The sequence below is a fragment of the Hemitrygon akajei genome, chromosome 12, assembly GCF_048418815.1.
Source record: "Hemitrygon akajei chromosome 12, sHemAka1.3, whole genome shotgun sequence".
NCBI classification, from domain to species: Eukaryota; Metazoa; Chordata; class Chondrichthyes; order Myliobatiformes; family Dasyatidae; genus Hemitrygon; species Hemitrygon akajei.
Genome location: NC_133135.1, coordinates 6,783,955 through 6,796,098, shown reverse-complemented (window position 1 = coordinate 6,796,098; position 12,144 = coordinate 6,783,955). Strand labels below are relative to the sequence as shown.

Sequence of the window (12,144 nt, the reverse complement as noted above, 5' to 3'; positions counted from 1 at the left end):
ACTTTATGAAGCAGTGATGGGGCCTCACTTGGAGTGTTGTAAGTAGTTTTGGGCCCTTTATCTTAGAAAGGATGTACTGAAACTGGAAAGGGTTTAAAGGAGGTTTTGAAAATGATTCCAGGATTGAATGGCTTGACATATAAAGAGTGTTTGATGGCCTTGAACCTGTATTCACTATAATTCAGTAGAATGAGGGGTGACCTCATTGAAACCTATCGAATGATGAAAGGGTTTGATAGAATGGATGTTGAGAGGGTGTTTCATAGAACATAGAAATTTACAATACTGTGGCCCACAGTATTGTGCCTACAATGTAACCTACTCTCGAGACTGCCTAGAATTTCTCTAGTGCATCGCCCTCTATTTTTCTAAGCTCCATGTACCTATCTAAGGAGCTCTTAAAAGACCCTATTGTATCCACCTCCACCACCGTCATCAGCTGTGCATTCCATGCAACCACCACTCTCTGTGTGAAAAACTTCCCACTGACATCTCCTTGGTACCTGTTTACAAGCACCTTAAAACTATGCCCCCTCATGTTAGCCATTTCAGCCCTGGGAAAAAGCCTGTGACTATCTAAACGATCAATGCCCCTCATCATCTTATACACCTCTATCAGGTCACCTCTCATCCTCCGTCGCTCCAAGGAGGAAAGGCCAAGTTCACTCAACCTATTCTCATAAGGCATGCTCCCCAATCCAGGTAACATCCTTGTAAATCTCCTCTGCACCCTTTCTATGGTTTCCACATCCCTCCTGTAGTGAGGCAACCAGAACTGAGCACAGTACTCCAAGTGGGGTCTGATCAAGGTCCTATATACAGTACATTATGTGAAATTTGTTGCTTTGCTGTAGCAGTACAGTTCAAAGCCACAGAATTACAAAAGTGAATAAATTGGCCAAGAAAGAAATAATGAAGTATTTGTTCATGGGTTAATTGACCATCCAGAGATGTGATGGCAGAGGGGGAAAAGCTGATCTTGAATCGTTGAGTGTGGGTGTTTGGGCTGCTGTACCTCCTCCCTGAAGGCCATGTACCAAATGGGGAGTGTCCTTCACGATTTTTGCTGCCTTCTTAAGGCATCACTTCTTGATGATCATAGGCACCAGCTCCATCATGGGAACTAGCCTCACCAGCATCGAGGACAACTTCAAAAGGCGGCATCCATCATCAAAGCCCATCATCACCCAGGACCTGCCCTCTTCTCATTGCTACCATCAAGGTGGAGGTACTAGAGCCTGAAGGCACCCAGTCAACGTTTCAGGCTTCTGAGTGGACAGTGAATCCATAAACACTACATCACTAATTTTTTGCACTGTTTTTGCACTATCATCATCAGCATGTGCCATATCATATGACGTGGGCGTTCAAGGTGACCATGATTGTTCTTGGCAAATTTTTCTACAGAAATGCTTTGCCTTCTTCTGGGCAGTGTCTTTACAAGACGGGTGACCCCAGCCATTATCGATACTCTTCAGAGATTGTCTGCCTGGCATCACTGGTTGAATAACCAGGACTTGTGATATGCACCAGCTGCTCATATGACCATCCACCACCTGATCCCATGGCTTCACGTGACCCTGATTTGGGGGGAGGGGCCTTCAGACTAGCAGAGAGAAGGAGTGCCTTACACTTCCTTTGGTAGAGATGTACCTGCATCCTACCTCCCACTTTTTGCAGTATTTAATATAAATATCGTATTGTAATTCATAGTTTTTATTACTGGGTACCGTTGATGCAAAAATATATTGCATGTCATGTCAATGATATTAAGACTGATTCTGATTCTAATGTGCTCGATGTTGGTGCTAGCTCAGTCTACAACTCTCTGCAGCCTCTCTTATGATCCTGTACGTTATCATTTCCATACCAGGACTTGACCCAACCAGTCAGAATGCTCCAGGGTTGGCATGGAACTGTGGGACCCTAAAGCATTCAAATATAATGCAATACCTGCAGTCAGAATTTCTTTGATTTGAGCAAATGACCCAATTTGCTGGGTGTCAACATTTCCGAGGATCTGTTCAAAGGTTATGAAAGTATGTATGCAGTATACAACTCTGAGATTATTCTTCTTAGGATAGCCATGGAACAAAGGAAAACCATGGGAATCAGCTCAGAGAAATAGCAAACCCACCGAGACGATCATTAACAGCCACCCCCCTACCGCACAAAATGCAACAAGAATGTCAGCCCCCAAATCCCCTTCCCCCCACAAAAAACATTGAGAAAGAATGACAAAATCACAGAAATTAAAAACCATAAGACTGAATAAAAGTGCTTAGTTCATAGTCCGGAACCCATACACAGAAGCCTCGGTAACGTTCACCAATACTATTGAAAGAGAGAGACACTGGGCACAGTGATAGGCCAGACAGGCTCCTACTTTGAGCGCAGAGTGATCCCACCAGCCCCGTCTCGTAGTTTCTTTTCCTCGAGGTTTGAGCTGGCTTCTTCCTGGTAACTTTTTGGAGACAGCAAAGCACTGGATCTCCAAACTGGAAATTGCAGGCTTGAGCATTTCCAGAAACACATTCAAGACGAAAGGCAAAGTTAAAAGAAGTGATAGAAGTGAAATAAATGGTTTCATTGTTTTATCCAGAAGGTGTCGACCAAAGGAGAGTTGTACGCAGGTGCCATTTTGATCAGAAGTCTGCCATACAATTGTGAAGAAGGCATGCGAATAGCGTTTGAAGAGATTTTGTATGTTTGAAGACTCTTGCAGGTTTCTACAGACCTTTCTGACTGCATCACCGTCTGGTCTGGAGGCTCTGAAATACAGGATCAGAAAAGGCTGCAGAAGCTTGTAGACTCAGCTAGCTCCATCACGGCCACCAGCAGAAGATGACCAAGGGCAATGTCCTTCAGACAGTTGATGAAACTACTTTTACTTCTTATTTCAAATATGATTTTACTACTCTTAGAACTTCTGATTTACATTTTGATGGTATTTTTTTGGGGGGCAATTGAGTGATCTGCACTTTGCTGAATCCGAGGGAGTTGGGTGAGGCTTCAAGCGAAATGTGCAGCCTGGAGGCCAAGAAGCCTGGAGATGCAGTGCGAGCCCATCATTGGTTCCATTTTTTGCCAAGGGAGGAGGGCGAGTGGATGTTCAGGCCATCTGTCTGTGTTAGGGAGACCAGTGTCTCTCTCCCTGCTGGAGGAAGGAGGCTGCACCTGATTGGTCTCCCACTCTCGTTCGCTGCTCCTGGAAGAAGGTTTAATTGTGGCAGTTGCTGGGTCGTGGTGTTCATGTTACGATGTGTATCTGGATTCTGGTTGTTTTTTATCGCTATTTTGTGTGATTTTCATTATGGCAGACTGGCTGTTCGGCCTGTAGTCAGCGAATGACACAGCGCTAACTTGAACTGAACCGAACTAAACTTTATTAACATTCTGAGACTGTTTCAATGGATTTTTCTTTTATATTGTGTTTTTCACTCGTTTTTGCCATTTGTGCGATTTGTTTCCTTTTGCGCGTTGGGTGTTTGCTGTTTACTTTGACTTTTTTCCATGGTATTTCTTTGCTTTTTTGGTTGTCTGCAGGAAGACTAATCTCAGCATTGTATACCGCAAACACGCTTTGACAATAAATGTACTTTGAGTCTTTGAAACCTCCCCACCATTGAGGACATCTTCAAGAGGCAGAATCCATCGTGAAGGACCCTCACCATCCAGGACATGCTCTCTTCCCATTACTTTCATCAGGGAGGAGGGACAGGAGCCTGATGCCCCACACTCACTGTTTTAGGAACAGATTTTTCCCCTCTACCGTCAGATTTCTGAATGATCCTTGAACAGCACCTTGGTATTTGCTTTTTCGTGGTACTATTTAGTAATTTATTATAATTTTAGTCCTCTGCACCATACTGCTGCTACATAAACAACACATTTCATGATGTAGAGTACAGCGATAATGAACTTGATTCTACATGGAGCGCTATTACAGGAAAGCACTATCCACCATCAAGGACCTCCGTGCTCTCGTCTCGCTATGACCATTGGGAAGGAGGTACAGGAGCCTTGGGTCCTACACCACCAGATTCAACAACAGTTACTAAGTTCAAGTTCAAGATAATTGTCATTCAACCGTGCATGTGTATACCACCAGCAGAAACAACGTTCCTCTGGACCAAGGTGCAAAACACCGTACATTTATCTCACACACACACACACCACATAAAGTAATATTACTACAAATAAATGAATAAATAATAGAAAATATTCCAGAAAATTGACATTTAGCTTAAGGTGCATTTATGATACAAGTTAAAAAGTAAACAGTATAAAGCTACTGGAACTTCATACGTGATGAGACCTGGGTGGTGGCAGGCAGTTCAGAGGACATGGATTAACAGTGAAAGGTGGAAATTTAAGGAGAACATGAGAGGAAACTTCTTCACTCAGAGGGTAGTGAGAGTGTGGAATGAGCTGCCAGCACAAGTGGTGCATGCAAGCTCGATTTCAATGTTTAAGAGAAGTTTGGATAGGTACATGGATGGTAGGGATATGGTCCAGGTGCATGTCAACAGGAGTAGGCAGTTTAAGTTGTTTCAGCATGGATTAGATGGGCAGAAGGACCTGTTTCTATGCTGTACTTTTTCTATGACTATGACTCTAACAAAGAAATACACTAGAATCAATGAAAAACTACAAAGACTGACTCACAAACATTGTTCAAAAGAAGACAAACTGTGCAAATACAAAAAGAAATGAATAATATTAATAATAAATCAGTAAGTAAATAAATAATACTGAGAACATGAGCTGTAGAGTCCTTGAAGGTGAGTCCATAGCTTGTGTTCGGTGATCAGTTCAGAGCTGAGGTGAGTGCAGTTGGTTCAGGAGCCTGATGGTTGAGAGGTAATAACCGTTCCTGAACCTGGTGGCGTGGGATCTAAGGCCCCTGTTTCTCCTTCCTGATGACAGCATTGAGAAGGAAGCATGGTCTGGTTGGTGGGGTCCTTGATGATGGATACTGCTTTCCTGCAACTGCACTCCTTGTAAATATGCTCAGTTATGGGGAGGGCTTTTCGTGTGATGGACTGGGCTGTAGCCACCACTTTACGTCAGGGCTAGATGATGGTTTAGAAGTGATGATGGCAACACACTTGTTCTGTTTCATTTGACAGGGTGTTGCCTGAGCTGAGTTTGAAAGCACTGAGACCACAGCTTGGAAGTCTCCTTGGAACTGAAACCGTCAGTGACAAATTTGCCTTTCTGAAATGCGTAGGGAGAAGTTTGGCCGTGGTGAGTCATTTGCTCTGCTAATAGTGATATGCACAATGTGCAGTGGTTATATTGTACAATTAATAACCCCAGGAGAATGCTGTGGTGGTTAGTACAATGTTATTACAGCTCAGGGCATCAGAGTTTGGAGTTCAGTTCTGGCATCCTCCATATGGAATGCATAAGTTTCCTGTGGGTGCTCCGGTTTCCTCACACAGTCCAAAGACGTACCGGTTAGTAAATTTTCCATGGACTGGGTGAGGGTTGAATCGTGGTGGTCAGGGATTGGGTGAGGGTTGAATTGTGGTGGTCAGGGATTGGGTGAGGGTTGAATCATGGTGGTCAGGGATTGGGTGAGGGTTAAATCGTGGTGGTCAGGGATTGGGTGAGGGTTAAATTGTGGTGGTCAGGGATTGGGTGAGGGTTAAATCGTGGTGGTCAGGGATTGGGTGAGGGTTGAATCGTGGTGGTCAGGGACTGGGTGAGGGTTGAATCATGGTGGTCAGGGATTGGGTGAAGGTTGAATCGTGGTGGTCAGGGATTGGGTGAGGGTTAAATCGTGGTGGTCAGGGATTGGGTGAGGGTTGAATCGTGGTGGTCAGGGATTGGGTGAGGGTTAAATCGTGGTGGTCAGGGATTGGGTGAGGGTTGAATCGTGGTGGTCAGGGATTGGGTGAGGGTTGAATCGTGGTGGTCAGGGATTGGGTGAGGGTTGAATCGTGGTGGTCAGGGATTGTTGGGTGGCACAGCTTGAAGGGCAGGAAAGGGCTACTTTGCACTGTATCGCTAAATAAATAAGTAAGTACCAGGCCTTCAAGCAAAGCAGATTTGGAAATAAGAAATTTTTGTCAACAAAAGCTCTTTGAATGTGCAAGAATGCAATATCCAGGGATTCCCAACCTGATGTCCTTGGACCCCTTGGTTACTGATGGGGGTCCATGGCATAAAAAAGGTTGGGAGCCCCTGCTTTAAGATAATAATGAAATGAAGATTGCCAGAATCTCCTAGTGTGTAGAAGAATGATGGGAGATTTAATAGAGCTATACAAAATTATCAGGGATATAGACAGAGTAAATGTAAGCAGGCTTTTTCCACTGAGGTTGGTGGGACTAGAAATAGAACATATGGAATGGTAAATCCCAGAAACAGGTCCTTCAGCCCATAATGTTGTGCTGGACCAGATAAATTAGTAAGGGTAAAGGTTAAAGGTGAAAGGTTTGAGGGAAACCTGGGGGCTATCTCTTTCACTCAGAGAGTGGTGAAAGTGCGGAATGAGCTGCCAATGAAGTGGTAGATGTGGGTTTGATTTCAACAGATGATGAAGGGGTAAAAGCTGTTCCTGAATCATTGAGTAAGGCTCCCTGTGTTGTGATGTTTTCATGTACCCTCTGAGTTGCTGGAGAATTTAAGAATCAAGATAGTTTTTTTTGTAATATCCAGTACACGTGTAAAGGAGAACAAAATAATTGTTACTCCGGATCCAAAGCAACACAAGAAAAAACACAATAAGATGAAAAACAAAATATCAAAAAAGAAGCTCAATAAATATAAATATATAAGATAGCTTATATATATATAGATTGATTGTATGACCCTAAAGTGATGCTAGCTGGCGTACAGACATAGGTCATTGATGTATATTATATATAACCTATAATAAATTATTCAAACAAGAATGTTAAATCATATATTTGCATATTACTCAGATATATAATAGACTACACTCCTTCCTGCTTAGCTATAAACTCCAACTCAATAGAGAATGCCTTTCAAGTATATACACAGGATACTGTATAATACAGCTACTACACAGACATCCATCCACAGCAGAGTAAATTTTAAATTGTCCCATTCAGACCTAAAGGTTTAATCACTATGGAGGATTTCTTACTCTTGTAGGATAATGTCTTTCCTGACACTCTGCTTGGCAGCTGAGACTTGTGGCTGTGAAAACAGTCTCAGGCCCGGGGGTCTCCTCCGTGGTGGTTGTAGGAGTTGACTCTGATAACACTGGATATCTGGACTCTTCTGTCTGGATCTACTTCGATCTTTGCTTCTCTCCCAGTCCCGCTTCTTTCTTTCTCTTTCTCATGTTCCTTCTCTCTTTTCCTTTTCTCACTTACATTGTTTCTCTGTACCTCTTCCATCCTTTCAAATTCTTGTCTTTCTTATTCTCTTTTTACTTTCTTGTCAGTTTCTCTGAATTTCCTAATTTCTCAAGAGATTAGGTCTCCTTTATCCTCTTCCATTTCCACAGCACTGATGCCACCCTCCTCTTTCTTTTCCTTTCTCTTCTTTCTAGGATGTGCATCTTGATCTTGTGAAGGTACATTTAGTTCACTGGAGTATTCTCTTAATCCTTCTGTTGCTCCCTTTACCATTTGATATCTCCTCTTGGTTTCCACATCCACAACTTCATCTGACCAATCCTGTTTTCATATCCCCATTGTCTCCTTTCCTTTTGGTCTTCCATTCATCCAGCTGGGCTTTGGTCTTTGCATCTACTTTTACGAGCAGCTTTTTGTCTCAAACTTGAAGTTCATGCAATAACCTTAATGCTCACAGAGTAGATTCTGGTTCTTTAAACTCACAAAAGCCGAATGCTTGAAACTTTCCTGAAGCTCCTTGACCTCTCTTCCAGCTTAAAACCAAGCCACATTTTGCAAGTAACCGCCTGATTAACACCTCAGAAGCTTCCTCAGATACCTTGCCGACAAAAATTGTTGTAGTTGGACCAGAGCTTTCATCGCTGTCATGATAAACACCAAGTGCACTGCAGATGCTGTGGTTGAATCAACACGTACAAAAGCTGGATGAACTCAGCAGGTCGGGCAGCGTCCGTTGACTGCTCATTTCAACGGATGCTGCCCGACCTGCTGAGTTCATCCAGCTTTTGTACGTATTGATTTCATCACTTACATGATTCCTTTGAGCAGCATGGCCCTTCTTTGCTTCAATATGCTTTCCAACCAAGGGCACAGGGATTGGCACCAACACCTGTTTTTCCTCTGTTGGCAATGGTTCGTGGTGTTACTGAATGGAAACAATCACGGCATCTTCCAGTATCTTTCTTAATTTGCTTTCAGTTGACTCTCTGTAGAGGATGTGGTATACAAATGTTGGATGGATCGCCAATCGAGTGGTAGTTGTCTCAGCCACTCAATCCCCACGTTGTTGGACCTTCTGTTTTTACCACCTACAAGCTGAAATGTGGCTTGTTGGTTGTTGTATTTCACTGTTACAAATGTCATTCCGTAGGAGTTCTTTCTCCCCAGTGTAAACATCGAGTCTGGCTCTGTGACGTAGAAGGGAAAGGGAGGGAAGAGGTATGCTGTGGTAATAGGGTATTCATTAGTTAGGGGACAGACAGGAGGTTCTGTGGTTGAGAACGAGATTCCCCGATGGTATGTTGCCTCCTAAATTCCGGCTTCCGGGATATCTTGGATTAAGTTCTCAGCATCCTTAAGTGGGAGGGTGAACAGCCAGAAGTCGTGGTCCATGTCAGTACCAATGACATGGGTAGGGCGAGTGACAAGGTTCTGCATAGGGAGTTCAGGAAGTTAGGTACTAAGTTAAAGAGCAGGACCTCCAGGGTTGTGATCTCACAATTGCTACCAGTGCCATTTGCTACTTAGGCCAAGACTAGGAAGATTAGACAGTTTACTATGTGGCTAAGGAGTTGATGTGGGAGGGAGGGCAGAAGATTTTTGTCTCTTTGGGCTCTCTTCCAGGGAAGATGGGACCTGTTCAGGAGAAACAGTTTGCACCTGAACTGTAGGGAAGGTTTGTTAACGCTGCACGGTGGGGTTTAAACTAGAGTTGCAGGGGGAAGGGAACCAGAGTTCCAGAACAGTTAGTGGACAGGTTGTGAAGGCAAATGTTGGTAAGACCTCAAAGTTAGGAAAAAAAGGTTGAGAATGATGTGACCGTTGTCCTAAGCTGCATGTATTTCAATGCAAGAAGTATGGTAGGAAAGGTAGATGATAGTGGTGAAGATGAGGTAGCTGGTTTACAAACAGAGGCAATGTGTAGTGAGGAGAGGCTGTTGATAGGGCAGTCAACAGGATGAGTTGAAACGTAAGAGGCGGATAAAATCGAAAAGGGTGAATACAGGACTGAGGGTGTTGTATCTGAATGGGTGCAGCATTCGGAATAAGGTAGATGAACGTGCAGCACAGTTGCAGATGGGCAGGTGTGATGTTGTAGGCGTCACTGAATCACGGCTGAAGGACGATTATAGCTGGGAGCTTAAATGTCCAAGGATGGACATTGCAGCGAAAAGACAGGCAGAGGGGGCGGCATTCTCTGTTGGTAAGAAATCAATTCAATTCATTAGAAAGAGGTGACATGGGGTCAGGAGGTGTTGAATCGTTGTTGATAGAGATAAGGAACTGCAAGGGTAAAAAGTCCCTGATGGGAGTTGTATACAAACCCCCAAACAGTAATAAGGATGCGGCCTACAAATTACAAGAGGACATAGAAAATGCAGCCAAAAGGGCATTGTTCCAATAGTCATGGGGGATTCAATATGCAGGTAGATTGGGAATACGCTGGATTCCAGGAGGGGGAATTTCTAGAGTGCCTACGACAGGGGTGTCAAACTCATTTTAGGTCACGGGCCGGATTGAGCAAAATGCAGCTTCATGCGGGCCGGATCAGTTGGACGCGTGCGAACGCAGCTTTCGTTGCCTCCGTTTTTTCAGCCTGCTCTCATGTGTCTCAGTCTCTGCTATAACTACAAAGTGTTTCACTTTACAAATTCCGTTTCTTATGACGAAGACTGCCGAATAAACACTAAAAACCCTGAAAACCTGGTACCTGAATAAACTCAGCATTAGCCATATCATACGCCATAGGCACTTCGATTACTGGGGCCAGCTTTAATAGTAATTAGATATTATCTCGCGGGCCAAAGATAATTCCACCGCGGGCCGGATTTGGCCCGCGGGCCTTGAGTTTGACATATATGGCCTACGAGATGACTTTTTAGAGCAGCTGGTGGTTGAGCCCACTAGAGGATCAGATATTCTGGATTGAGTGTTGAGCAATGAATTGAAATTGATTAGAGAGTTTAAGTTAAAAAAAAACCCCAGGGGAAAGTGATCATTATATGATAGAATTCACCCTGAAATTTGAGAAGGAGAAGCTGAAGTCAGATGCATCAGTATTACAGTGGAGTGAAGGGAAGTACGGAGGCATGAGAGAAGAGTTGGCCAGAATTGCTTGGAAAAGAACAGTGAAAGGGACGAATTGAATAAGGATTTTGCGTCAGAATTCACTGTGGAAGACACTAGCAGTGTGGTGGAAGTTCCAGATGTCAGGGGTCATGAAGTGTGTGAAGTTGCCATTAGTAGAGATGTGGTTCTTGGGAAACTATATGGGCTAAAGATAGATAAGTCTCCTGGACCACATTGTGTACACTCCAGGTTTCGGAAAGAGATTGTGGATGCAGTAGTAATGATCTTTCAAAAAGCACTTGATTCTGGAATAGTTCTGGAAGAATGGGAAATTGCAAATGTCACTCCGCTCTTCAAGAAAGGAGGCTGGGAGGCAGAAGAAAGGAAGCTATAGGCCCATTAGTCTGACCTCAGTGGTTGGTAAGATGTTGGAGTTGATTATCAACATAGAAACACAGAAAACTTACAGCACAATACAGGCCCTTCGGCCCACAATGCTGTGCCGAACATGTACTTACTTTAGAAATCACCTAGGGTTACCCGTAGCCCTCTATTTTTCTAAGCTCCATGTACCTATCCAAGAGTCTCTTAAAAGACCCTATCGTATCCGCCTCCACCACTGTTGCTGGCAGTCCATTCCATGGACTCACCACTCTGCGTGAAAAACTCACCCCTGACATCTCCTTTGTACCTACCTCCAAGCAACTTAAAACTGTGCCCTCTCGTGTTAGCCATTTCAGCCCTGGGGAAAAGCCTCTGACTATCCAATGATCAATGCCCCTCATCATCTTACACACCTCTATCAGGTCACCTCTCGTCCTCCGTCGCTCCAAGGAGAAAAGGCCAAAGATGAAGTCTCGGGGTACTAGGAGGCACATGTTAAAACAGGCCATAGTCAGCATGGTTTTCTCAAGGGAAAATCTTGCCTCAAAAAATCTGTTGGAATTCTTTGAAGAAATAACAGGCATGATAGACAAAGGAGAATCAGTTGATGTTGTGTACTTGGGATTTTCAGAAGGCCTTTGACAAGGTGCCACGCATGAGGCTAATTAACAAGCTGTGAGCTCATGGTATCACAGGAAAGATTCTAGTGTGGATAAAGCAGTGGCAGATTGGCAGGAGGCAAAGAGTGGGAGCAAAGGGAACCTTTCCTGGTTGTCTGCCAGTGACAAGAGGTATTCCATAGGGGTCCGTGTTGGGGCTGATTCTTTCCACTTCATATGCCAGTGATTTTGGATGATGGAATTGATGGCTTTGTTGCAAAGTTTGTAGACGATATGAAGGTAGGTGGAGGGGCAGGTAGTTTTGAGGAAGTAGAGAGGCTACAGAAGGACATAGACAGATGAGGAGAATGGGCAAAGAAGTGGCAGATGGAATACAGTGTCAGGAAGCGTATCAAATAAAGTTTAGTTATCATTCAGGTCATACGTGGATAAAATTAAACAAGACAGTGTTCCTCTGGGGGTCAGGTGCATAACAAACATTCAAAATGGTGAGAGAAAGAAGCTCACACACGTGCGCGCGCGTACACACACACACACACACACACACACACACACTCACTCACACTCACACTCACACTCACACTCACACTCACACTCACACTCTCACACTCACACTCACACTCACACTCACACTCACACTCACACTCACACTCACACTCACACTCACACTCACACTCACACTCACACTCTCACACACACACTCACACTCACACTCTCACACGCACACACACACT

At 44.0% G+C, this 12,144-nt stretch overlaps 1 protein-coding gene across 1 annotated transcript in view; it reads left to right on the top strand.

The window, feature by feature from the left end:
* The window catches only part of spata1 (spermatogenesis associated 1), an 81,130-nt gene that overhangs the window by 38,777 nt on the left and 30,209 nt on the right, over positions 1-12,144 (top strand). The window contains exon 3 of the mRNA XM_073062529.1: positions 5,133-5,250. Coding sequence (XP_072918630.1) covers positions 5,133-5,250 — 118 coding nt within the window. The remainder of the gene's footprint in view (positions 1-5,132; positions 5,251-12,144) is intronic.